Here is a 12327-nt window from a genome sequence, read left to right as displayed (position 1 = left end):
AAGAAAAAAAAATATATATATATATATTTACCATATCTTGTATTGATATACAAACACCTTTTATATGTGGTATCTGAGGGTGTTTCATTTTTTGTGGATGAGTTCTACAACGCATGACCTCCATTCCCTTAAACACATACTCTTAAAATTAGAAACATTTCAGTATTTTTCCCCCTATTTGCCTTCCTAACCTGTCCTAAGTATCTGCATTATGTTATCCAACACACTGGCTGCTAACAGTACAATCAATATAAAAGGTTACTTAGGGGGCATGACTTTTTTCAACTTGGTCCTCAAAATACAAAGCTTATTTTTACCAAGAATTTGAACTCTTTCACTGTGGAAAGTATCTTAGAACCATTTGAATAGGGAATGAAAAAATAAAAATAAAAAATAAAAAGGAAAAACTGAAGCATACTGGAATTACAACTTTTTGGAGCAAGAAATCAGGAAATTTGCTTTAATAAACATTTGTCTGCATGTCAGCATAAAATGTATTTTTTCAGTTTCATAACTTGATTGTAAAATTTTACAGGGCAGGAACCTCGCATACCAGACACTGGCCTAAATGCCTATTATTTCATTGCTTTTAGAAAAGAATATCTGACCACCTATTCATTGGTATTTTTACAAGAATATTAAGGTATAAAGTAGTCTACTGTTGTGCTTCAAACAGTAAAACTTATGACAATAACTTCAATAAGGCTACAGCAAAGATGAACAGAGTCCTGATATTTACTGAGCTAGAAACTTACTCAGAGTTTAAAAATAACTTCCAATCACTTAAGCGAAAAAAAGTCTAGGTTGATTTGTACATAAATATTTTCCACTTGCGAATATTTTTGTATAACTCTGCTTTGTACCTAGTAATCTTTCAGCAATATGAAATATCAGGATTTCTTTTTAATAAACCAATCAGGTACAAATAAAATTATATCAATTTGTAAATTTTAGGAAAATGCAGTTATTTTCCTTAGAGAAAACATCCCCATTTTATGTAATACTGTACTGGTGGCACAAGTCCCAGTGAAAATATTTTAAATACTTTTGCTTAAATACTATAAAGTCTCCATAACTGCTTTTGAACTGGAAGAGCAGGGGAAATGCTCCTGTAAGTCAAGGTTACTCTCAAATTAGTTCTCACCAGTTCGTATAGTATTACATGACCCAGACACTTTGGGGATTGAAAGGAGGAAGGACAGTTACCAATGCCGGAAAGTTTAAAGGTCATGTTTTATTTCCATAAAATTACACCATCGATTCCAGTAGCTATGTGAAGCAATCAGCGTGGATTTAGGGTATTCTACTGGTAGACCTTCATACAAAAATAATGCTAATGCATGAGAAAGTGACTATGTAGGATCATTACATATGACAGCATACTAATTACATCATGTGTTCAACTTGGTTGTAAGATCCTAAATATAAACATTTGCTTGCTAACCAATGGCTGGAAAAAAAAAATACTGTCTAAAATTAACTGTCTTTACTTAACTGTCTAAAACTAACTGCCTATAACCCTTGAGAAAATTTGCCATTTCTTGTTTTCCTTCAGGGTACATAAATCAAGCCACAGCTCTGCGCTTGTCCACCACCCAGTATCCAGTTCAATGGCTAAACACAGTTAAAAATCCTCCTGATGTTTCAAACCCCAAACACATCCTCTCCAGTACAGAGGGCAAAACTGACAAATGGATCCATGCCCAGGGATCCTTCTCAGCACTGGATGGGAGATCTTGGTAAGGTCTTCAGAAAGTGAAGCACGTTGTCTGCACCAACCTTAGCACAGCAGACACAACAGGAGCACTGGCTGACAGCTGGGGTATGCAAGTCCTACAGTATGACAAACAGAACCAAGTTGGTGTTGGCAATTCTAAACCAGGAACATTAAACAGAAAATGTTCTGTTTTGCACTTGTTTGTAGCAGGAAGTGTTAAGGATAGTGCGTTTTAATACCAAATATATTTTTCTGTGTGGGGGATTAACGCTCCCCAGCCATAACATACTTTCAGCATTAAATAAAATTGGCATATATACTTTTCTCTTGGCAGAGCAGGCAGAATAAACAACGTTGTCCAAAGGGTGAAGCTCTCAGATGCAGGTGCACAGCACAGTGACTTGCTGCTGACAAGCCATGTCTATCCATCCATCCATCCCATCTCCATGACATTTGTGCTACTGTAAAACTCTGCAGCATATTACACTGGGAGCTCCTGATGTGAATGAGCTGTCCTGGTAACGAATCCCTCCCCGTGAGCACTCGGGTTCCCACTACATTACGAGGACACCTACTTCCTCCCTAACCAAACTTGCATGCCACAAAAGATCACTGCCATTATGCCTGACTCTAAGGGACTCAGATAGTAAAGCAGGGGCATTGCCATGGCAAAGCATGGATGGCAGGTGTAATTGGCTCCCCAACAAGAACCACAGCCAAATTTACAACTTCATCACAGCAGGAGCTGTGCAAATGCAAGGCATGGGATGGGCAAGTGCCCAGATGCTCAAGAGTTTTTGATCTAAAACAAAGAGACACATACAGGACACAGACCCAGTACTGGCCAACATGACATGCAGATGGCTCGAAAACAAAATGAGCTTTCCCAGCCACAAGATATTTTTATTTTGAATCCCCCATAGGATGTTGCTAATACTATCTAGGTGTCTGTACTCACACCTTCAGTGACATTTCTTCACAGCACTTTCCTAGCTTCTTCCTTCACAAATACAACCCAAATTAAGAAATCTCACATTGCTATAAGTTACCCATCCTTGTGGATAGATGATCTTCCACATGTAGGCCATAACTCTGACTAGGGTTTTGTTCCTGAAATGCAGTACCACGTGGATGTTTTTGTAATAGCCAGACAGAAAGAGTGATGATACTGCCATCTAGCATTACTTACTGCCATCTAGCAGTGAATACATACATTGAATTATTTTTCTCTGTAAGATGTTGGGAGAAGCACAAATGGGAAAAACTTCAGATATTACACAACAGACTTTCACATCCTGAGTGTATGAAGTTAATTAACATTCAGACAACTTCTATGTAATTTTATTAAAGGAAAAGGTTATCACCTTTATTTAACTTCTCAGATACAGTTCTTCAAGATCAATCATTTCAGCATTACAATTCACCTGGACGCTTCCTCTTTCTTCTCCCAGTGCGATCCTTCAACTTTTCTCCTCTAAAACCAAATTAAGAAATAGTCCCATCCAAAGCTTCAACATGGATTGGTACATGTGCTTCACATTGAAAGATACCATTGTTTTTTAAGAAACGTACAAACAGTTTAGTGTGGAGTTGGCCTCCAGTGCATTAAGTTTCACTCAGGAGGGCATAACCAGATAAATTTTAACATCTATCATTTGCACATGCTGAAACAACCACAATTTTACCAAAAAGCTCCAGAACCTTAAGCAGGTTAGAGGAACCTCACATGATTGTATATGTGCAGAAGGTAAATATTTGTACACGACTTACTCATTTAAACTCCCTTTGTAGTCTAGGGCAAAGTCCATCTGAATTAGGCATCACTCCCCTTCATTCTCATGCATCATGTTAAAAAGTGTCATGTTTTAGCCAAAACAAACACCTGGAAGTGTTCAATTAGCTTACACAGGCTCAAAGACTTCCTCAGATTTGAGCGTGCAAGTCTGGGGATTTTATCTTGATGAATCTTCACCCACTACCCCAGAGGAGCTTACTGAATTGCACATTAGTTGCTCCAAGTCCAAAGATATAAGGATTGGACAGGATTTACTATTCCTATATATATTCTGGTACAGAAGCATCAACAACTTTCAACCTCTGCAGCACACAGGCTATTGAACCCAGGTACCAAGCTCCAGTTTGGGATCCCAAATCCCACTGAAGATTTAGCTATGATGGAGCACAGGACCAAGGCAAAGCAAACCATAAATATAACTAGACTGCCACCAGCACTACTGTTTCATATAGTTTTCTCTAGCATATAGCTAGGAACATTATAAAAATGCTAAGGACAGGGATGCTTAAGTATTTTACGTATTTTCAAAAAGAAACGCAAATCCATGGAAGATGTAGTCCCTTAAGACAAAAGGAAGTCTACTTTGGCATGTGCCTACATACAAGTGATATACTCAAGGCTTATTAGCCAAACCAAACTGAAAGTTTTGCAGTCTTTAAACTCCATTTAGAAAGGCACACTCATACAAGTTATATTGTTTAGAAGCCTTTAGTAATCCAATGAGATCTGCAACCAAGGCTCTTACCTACAACAGAATTTCTGTAATTTCAACTATATGCAAAAAGATCAGAATAGTAATTGGTAATATTCATCATACATCTGTTAATACCAACTGTAACTTGTTACCAATTTACCTAATTTATACCTCCACTTGCAACATGATTAACATCCATGAAAGTGTAATGAAGTTGTGTTTAACACCTATACTGCAAAGTTGCAGACCAGAGTGAAAGTACCTAAGTTAAACAATAAACATGGTTCTTACTTTTAACCAGTCTTGGAACATGAAAGAATACCTCAAAGGCTACCACAGAAACCTCTCAGAAATCAGGTCACCCAGATCTGGCTACTGGGAAGTTGTCCAAGAGTGTCATGGCAAAAAAAAAAAAAAAAGCACCACACAAGATAAACCTTATGAGCTTTAGTGAGAGCTGCAGGAAAGTCAATCTGCTTGCTGAGCCCATCATTCAGAGATGCCTGCCTCTTTACTACACAAATGGCTGGGGATATGAAGAAAAAAGGGTTACAAGCGATAATGAAAATTTAAGTTCAAGAGCCTGAGAAGTACATATGCATTCCAGCCTCCTCACATGTACAGGTGCCCAGCCCCACATCACTACTATAGTCATGCCCTACTCACCAGTGTAACGGAGCAAATCCTTGAGCCCACTTAACAGCTGCTCTACTTTGCAGAAAATGCAAGACATGCAAAACTTGCAGGAGAGAGGTGATCTTAAACCTGTTCCAATCCTGCCTCATTTCCAAAAAAAACAGAAAATTGACAAATGAGTTCTGTACCTTACCACTGTCAGTGAAATCAAGCCACTGGACAAGTCAGTTAAGCACTGCCTTGTTTGAGCAGTGATCTCAAATTTGGCTACCCTGACCGCCAAGAACTCCCGCACAATCACAAGTGCATGGCAATACTACTTACAAAGTAATTCCACCCATTATTTGCTTCAAAACTGAGGGAAGGAAAATACACCTAGTGCCAAGTTAGTCTCCTGAATAAATTAAGATGTATTTAAAGAATTCCTGCAACATCTCAGAAGATTTGGGTAACAATTAAGGCAGTTCTCCTCACTTGCTTCAGTAGAGGGAGCCAAATTTTCATCACAGATGCAGCAGTACTTCAGACTTCCCCACACACATTAGTCTGGAACCCCTGCAGAAGTAGAGGCCTAAGCACTGTCAGACCAGGTGCAAGCAAAGATCATAATCAACTGTCTGCACTTACGCAACTCAGAAGCTGTGACAAGTTCCCTAAGCAGCTAACCTTCATGTTAGGAACAGTAAAGGAAGCACCATGGAATAGGAGTTGCAGGGACTCCCACCACCTTTTTAGGAAACAGTTAAAATATTTAAGAACTATTCCAAGACCTGTCAAGTCCTTAAATCTTATGTTATCCTTTACAATCCAAAGAATTATTCCACAGACCCATTAAACACACACACTCTCATCAGGTTCAAAATTTATTTTTCATTTCTTGCACTTGAAGTACTCTTCGATGACATCTTTGGCCTGAGATTCCTTGCCATAGTCCTGTAACACAGAATAACCCATTATTAACATACAGACCCATTCTAGAGTTTATATCCTACTTTTAAAAGGACAACAGGACAACTGATTCTCTGACAGTGTTTCTCGAGGCACTCCCCACATACACCCCTCCAAAAAAGTGATCTCAAGAGAAATCAGATCTACCAGCTGCTTCCCCTTAGTTATTAAAGGACTATTCTACTTTAGCTAAGCATAACCATTAGTACAGATCCATGCAGGCTTTTCATTTCTGCTTAAAGGAAGTCAAATACAAGCAGAATGTGAAACAGTAACAAGAAGTACGTAAATACATGCAAAAACCATTACTGCTTATGGTGAAGATGTAGCCATCTCTTGGGACCTCAAAGACAACAAAGTCTTCAAGGCTCGTACTGTGGCTTTACTTTACCAGCATTATTTTAAAATACACTCTGCAAAACACTTTCAAGTTGAGCAGACATCATTAACTGGATTTTACTCTTAAGATTCTTTTCTAGTATGTTCTCCTTAGTGCTTCTTGGCAAGAGGCCACAAAAGCATCCTTACATTTCCTTATATGCTCACTTCCAGAAGAAATAAGCAAGTATCAACTTACTTTAACAACCACACAGCTGCAGCCCACGACTTTGCGAGGCTTTCCTTCTCTGTCGATCTTGCAGAGTCCTACCCATTCGCCCAGCTTTTTGTTGTCATCAACCTGCATAAAATATTGCAACACATTAGCACTAATAATCTCTAACATAACTGGGTTCAACAGAAAAGCTGCTGTACTCTCAGAAGTATTGGGTAACATATGGCTGCTTTCCTCACAAATATCAGTAGAGGGAGCCAAAGTCTCATCACTGTACAGCTCTTACGTTCTCTAATTTGAAGATGAAGTCATGTTAAGACTCTTCCGACACTCCATGACCACTAACTAATGAATTCTCTATCTTAGTATAGAGGACAAAAGCTCACTTCAACTTTCTAAGATACATGATACACATCCTTAGCCATTTTTATGTCTGTGGTTTTAGCGTTGCTCGTATGAGAACCACACAGAACTGAGAAGTCACTGCTGCTTTCAGAAATTGCTCAGATAAGCCATATACAGAATTACAGCACAGTGTTTCAAGGTTCAGCTCTTTATATGAGACGAGTAGCTTAGATTGCTAGCACAGTAACCGTTCCAGACTTGTGTCTGAATTTCATACACTCACCTTTATCAGGTTGATCTGGTGTTCTGCACAGAGTGCTTCAACTAGCTTCACGTACATGGGTTCATCACAATTTGAAGCCAGGACACAAAGATGGGCTTGGCGCCTAAAGAAAAAGAAAACAGACAAATGTAACTTCAAATGCTGACCAAGCCTTCTGTAGTAATCGAAACCATGACAAACAGAACTCAGCATGTGCGTAAGTACTTTTGATATAATTACTAGCACTTATTGTTTCTCAAACACAACACAGTACTTATGAATTGTTAGCTTTATTATCAGATTCTATTCCAGTTTCAGAAGCTTTTAGAAACCCAACTAAATTAAATCTCAGTCACTGGAAAAAGGTGTAATGACTGGATAAACACTACGTCACATAAACAACCGGTATCTTTATTAGAAAGCAATAAAGTCACAAGTTGCTTTTTGCTCTTTACCTCATATTGCAGTAATTCAACATTACAATTATCAAAAAATGAATTTCTATGTCAAGTTGTTATAAGCTCTTCAGAACAATCTTTTCTACTTACGTCCAAAGAAGCTGTTATGACAGGGCCCCAATTCTAATTAGGATCTTTGTATACTGCAGTACAATGTTAAGAATATCAAAGGGATACCTGACAACAAAGAGAGCTGTATAGGTCTTCTATGGTTAATTTAATTTGACCACAGCAAACAAAACCTATGTTCTCTACAGCCTTCTTCACAACAAGCTTCACCAGAATGTTTCAGAAACAGCTTCCAGGCAAGAACCATCACACACAAACACACTTAAGCCATGCACATACATCATCCTCTGAACTCACATTACATAAGTTTGTGTCTTAAAAGAACTCTTACCGACTATTTTTCATCCAGTAAGTTCCACTTCTCTCATTTAGTACCTTATCTTGGAGCTTTTCGCATACAGGTTTGTCAGACCACTGTTATCACTCATAACAGGAGTGAAGGGGTATCCGACAATTTGTGGAGTCATCACTCAAACACTGTAGCTTTACTTCAACATTAAGGCTATTGTTAAAAGTTTGTGCCTATGCAGATAGGTGGCCTACTTCATGCTACCAGAAACCGTAACTGTATTCTACAACTGGCACATGAATGACAGGTTTAATGTTTTGATATAGTACGAAAGCAATTATTTACAGCTACAACAAGAAGTGAAGCTAAAAAAAATAAAGGCAAGATCTTTTTTGTAAGAGCTAAATTAAGCGTTCCAGTTTAAGTCTGACATATGTGCTAGGCCTCCCAGGTCAAATTTTTATCAAGGTTTAAGAGATTATCATTTCCTAAAACACCATAGTGAGCCTCAGATTTCCATAGCTTCACATAGCCAATCCACTGTCTTCACAAAATCAATCTACATGAAAATTTGATGGCCCTGGGACTCCAAAAAGACTGAATCTAGTATACTAAATGATGCCATCCTCGAGTCATTGAGTTTTGTGTCAGGATTTTAAAGTCACAGTTAAAGGCATTGAAAAAAAAAACACTACCAGAAAAAGCATGGTTATGCTAAAACATCCAACTACAAAAATCTGGACTAAAAAAGCACTATACATATTTAGCATACTTCTTCACAATACACCCTACCCGGTTTTCCTATTCACCACAAATTAGACAGGAAATACTAGACACTTACTTGTCCAAGGCTTTAGCTGCTTCACGAATACCACGAGCCAGGCCATCGTGGATAAGTGCGGTCTTCAGCACTTCTTGGAGGGCGGTGTTAACGTCCATTACACCTCCAGCAGTAATGCTAAACAGAAGACAGACATTATTGCTCTGTCCATGCCAAAATCTTCACACCTCTAAGCAGAAGCTTCCCGTTCACCTGCAAGTATCCAACCATTAAAAAATTACAGCAGAAGAGCAAACCGAAGAGCTAAATCAGAGTAAGAAAGTGAGAAATAGAAGCAGTTGAGATAAATTTCAAGAAACCCCAGCGGTGCGCCTGCCAGCTTACGCGCCCCTTACAAAGGGGAAGGAAAACCGCGTGCAGAGCCTCCCCGCCAGCCGGAGCTCACACCGAGCACCCGCCCGCAGAAGGGCGGCGGCAGCAGCACGCCGGGGGCCGCGTGTGCAGCGGCCCCAGCAGCCGGCCGAGGCGGAGCGGCGCGACACGGGGCGCTCAGGCCCGGCGCGGCCCAGTCGGCCCCCGTCCCTCCCGCCCCCCCCCCCAGCCCCAGCCCCGCTCACCCTTCCTCGGCCATGGCCCTCTCGGTGGGTGCCGCTCCCGCCCGGCTTCCTGCTGCAAATACAGACACAGACCGGCGCGGTGAGTGCCGGCGGCCTCCCCGCAGCCCCCGCCCCGCGCCCCCCCGCCGCGATGCCCGGCCGGCCGCGGGGATGGAGCCCGGCAGGCCCCGCCACCGCCACGCTCACCCGCCGCCGCCGACAGCCGCACGCCGAAGAGGGGGCGGGGCTTCCGCCTCACGCTCTTATAGCGGCCGAGGACCCCGGCGCGCGCGAGGCCGGGGGCTGCCCGCGGCGGTGCCTGACGAAAAGTAACCAGAAGGCGGTGGGGGGCTGCGCTTCTTCTCGCACCCTGAGCTACCAAGCGCAGAGCTGTCAGGAACAACGCTGCCCGTTCCTCGCGCTGGCAGCCTCCCAGGTTTACGTGATCACCCCGAATTATTGCCCCTGATCTAAAGAGTTTTTGTACTGAGTGCAACAATAAACCATTCCCTCCCTCAGTATCATCATCGACACAAGAAGTCCCCCAGAAGGCTGTTGGGTACATGCAATATATTTTCTCTCCAGGAGATGGAAGTATGCACATCTGAAAGATCCCCGTTACAGCAGAGGTCACAATCACAAGGAAATTATAGTCTCTGGAAGTCAAATATGTAAGAACAGTTTTCCTAGACCACTTGCAAGGCAACAAACCTGTTATCTATATGTAGAGGGGAGGTGTTCGTTGGCACTGAACTCTGTGTTGCAACGTTGGTATAGCACAGTAGGTATATGTATATAATAATTAAAGAAAATATACGATCCAGTTTGAAAGTCCACTCCACTGTACAGCGTGTTAACATCAACTCAGCATTTGTGTGGGCGCAGCACACTGTTGGCATTCCACCTGCTCTACCATTCTGTCCAGTTTCCTTCAAGGAGTTGTGGTGGTTTTACCCAGCTGGGCAGCCAAGCTCCACCACAACCACTCTGTCACTCCCCCTCCTCAAACAGAAAGGGAGAGAAAATACAATGGAAAGGGCTCAAGGGTTGAGATAAGGACAGAAGATCACTCAACAATTATCATCACAGGCAAAATGGACTCAGCACAGGGAGATTAATCTAATTTATTACCTGTTACTAACAAATTACAGCAGTGAGAAACTAAAAAAAAAAACAACCAACACCTTCCCCCCAACCACCCTCTTCCACCTCCTCCCCCCGAGCAGCACAGGTCCCCCACGGGCGGCAGCTCCCCCCAGCCCCCCTGCTCCTGCGTGGGCTCCTCTCCACGGGCTGCAGCTCCGGCCCGGGGCCTGCTCCTGCGGGGGCTCTCCATGGGCCGCAGCCTCCTCCAGGCCACATCCACCTGCTCCACCGGGGGCTCCTCCACGGGGGGGCTGCAGCGTGGAGATCTGCTCCATGTGGGACCCATGGGCTGCAGGGGGACAGCCTGCTCCACCAGGGGCCTCTCCACAGGCCGCAGGGGAACTGCTGCTGCCTGCCTGGAGCACCTCCTGCCCTCCTGCTGCACCGACTTAGGGGTCTGCAGGGCTGGTTCTCACTCCTTGCTCTCTCAGCTGCTGTTGTGCAGCAGTTTTTTTTTGTTTGTATTTTTTTGTTTTTTCCTGTTCTTAAATCTGCTCTCCCAGAGGCACAAACAAAATCAGTTATTGGCTCAGCTCTGGCCAGCAGCAGGTCCCTTTGCAGCCATCTGAAACTGGCCTTTATCTAACATGGGGCAGCTGCTGGATTCTTCTCACAGAGGCCACCCCTGAAGCCCACCGCTACCAAAACCTTCCTATGTGAACCCACTTCAGGGGGAGAGGAAGAGTATGCACAAGATGCTGTCACATGACGTTTAAGAATTTGGGTTCTCACCAGCTAGCTGCTCAGGGCAACCCACCCAGACTCACTATCTCACTGCTTGTATTTAAAAATTCTTTGCTTATAGCTGCTACCCTCCATGGTCTCCATTTGATTCCTTGATACCTCTGGCTGTCCTGCCTTTCCACTGCAGCAACCTTCCTCTTTTTACCCTGTATGATCAAAATGGCAACTGAACCCACGGGGCTTTTTCAAAGGAGTGGTACTGCAGTGAGTATGTAACTGTTCACTGTGTCTCAGACGTCCTCTTCCTCCTACTTTTTCTATCTGTGTTTCTCTCCTAGTCCCTTGCTGTGGTAGCCTCTACTTTCACATTGTTCTTACCCTGGAAACCACAACCCATCTTTTCTTCAGAATGCCAGACTCATGATAGCTTAACTTAACTGCCAGGAACTGAGTACCAAGGAGTTCAGACAGTGCACAGGACAGCGAGGCAGCCAGGTAGACAGGCAAAATGGTCAGCTACTGCAAACTCCCAAGAAAGATCCACAACACCGCCAAACTCTGAACAATCAGCTCCGAATTTCAGTTCTGAGCAATCTTTGCAAAACTTACTTCATAAGGAAGTCTGTTTCAAGAAATGCAAAGCACAGGCAGCGCTATGATAAATTTCTAATGTCACAAGACAGAATTATCTCATTTTCATTCCAAAACATAATTTCTCAGAACATCAAGCTGGAAGCCTTCCAGCAAATAACATCAGCATATATTCTATCCTACTCTTCCTAAATTATCTTATTTATTTCCTGGTCACACAGTCCAGAAAAACATTCTGCATCATAAAGATTTTTGTTGAGGGCAGGTTACTTTTATCCATTTCTCACCCTATCTCCAACCGAAGTCCTGCTCCCCAGCCCAGACAAGTGAGATGAGTATTTCCAAGCACCTCCAAGTAATAGTTCAGAACAGCCAACCAAGTGCCACTACTCAAAGTGCAAAAGGTGCATATATCAAGTTTTAAGTGCCCGTAGAAAGTATGGTGAGACCATTCTAGGGGTTCAGAAAGAGGACAAGCTACGGCATTTCAACTCCGATGGAAGAAGAATTTTCAGTGTTGTGATAACTGAGTAAGTTTGCTGTTTTTTTGTTGCCTTCCACAGATTCTGTGCTGGAGTCTCAAAGGATGTGGTTATCATATGGTTACCTTACGGCAATTGTAAACTTTCTAACTACCTGCACGCACCACTATGACTTACGGAAAAAAAAATACGAATATGATGCAAATAAGCACCAAGTGATTTCTGGATTGTAAGCTAAAAGTGTTTCTAAGATCTCTGCAAATATACTGTACAATAACATA

General features: G+C 42.4%; 1 protein-coding gene and 4 non-coding genes across 7 annotated transcripts; all 5 read right to left on the bottom strand.

The window, feature by feature from the left end:
* Positions 1 to 5271: 5271 nt before the first annotated feature.
* Positions 5272 to 5356, bottom strand: LOC121068864. The gene has a single exon (XR_005819124.1). It is a non-coding gene; the product is annotated as a small nucleolar RNA SNORD100 (small nucleolar RNA).
* Positions 5357 to 5692: 336 nt separating this feature from the next.
* RPS12 (ribosomal protein S12) lies at positions 5693 to 10367 on the bottom strand. 3 transcript variants are annotated; one of them, XM_040551334.1, is made up of 6 exons: positions 9351 to 9445; positions 9165 to 9216; positions 8608 to 8724; positions 6972 to 7074; positions 6368 to 6469; positions 5693 to 5775 (listed from the first exon to the last, which is right to left on the bottom strand). In XM_040551334.1, the coding sequence occupies exons 2-6, from the start codon at positions 9176 to 9178 to the stop codon at positions 5713 to 5715; spliced, it is 399 nt and encodes a 132-aa protein (XP_040407268.1). In that variant the 5' UTR covers positions 9179 to 9216; positions 9351 to 9445; the 3' UTR covers positions 5693 to 5712. The 3 variants fall into 3 exon arrangements, with proteins under 3 accessions (XP_040407268.1, XP_040407271.1, XP_040407270.1); XM_040551337.1 differs by lacking the exon at positions 9351 to 9445 and having other exon boundaries at positions 8608 to 8799; positions 9165 to 9189; XM_040551336.1 differs by lacking the exons at positions 5693 to 5775; positions 6368 to 6469; positions 6972 to 7074 and having other exon boundaries at positions 8702 to 8799; positions 9351 to 10367.
* On the bottom strand, positions 6112 to 6246 carry LOC121068861. Its single transcript, XR_005819121.1, has one exon. It is a non-coding gene; the product is annotated as a small nucleolar RNA SNORA33 (small nucleolar RNA).
* Positions 6537 to 6623, bottom strand: LOC121068863. The gene has a single exon (XR_005819123.1). It is a non-coding gene; the product is annotated as a small nucleolar RNA SNORD100 (small nucleolar RNA).
* LOC121068853 lies at positions 7879 to 7953 on the bottom strand. Its single transcript, XR_005819113.1, has one exon. It is a non-coding gene; the product is annotated as a small nucleolar RNA SNORD101 (small nucleolar RNA).
* Positions 10368 to 12327: the final 1960 nt, after the last annotated feature.

Source organism: Cygnus olor, chromosome 3, assembly GCF_009769625.2.
Source record: "Cygnus olor isolate bCygOlo1 chromosome 3, bCygOlo1.pri.v2, whole genome shotgun sequence".
NCBI classification, from domain to species: domain Eukaryota; kingdom Metazoa; phylum Chordata; class Aves; order Anseriformes; family Anatidae; genus Cygnus; species Cygnus olor.
The sequence above is the reverse complement of the archived record's forward strand: the minus strand, read 5'-3'. Positions and strand labels throughout refer to the sequence as shown.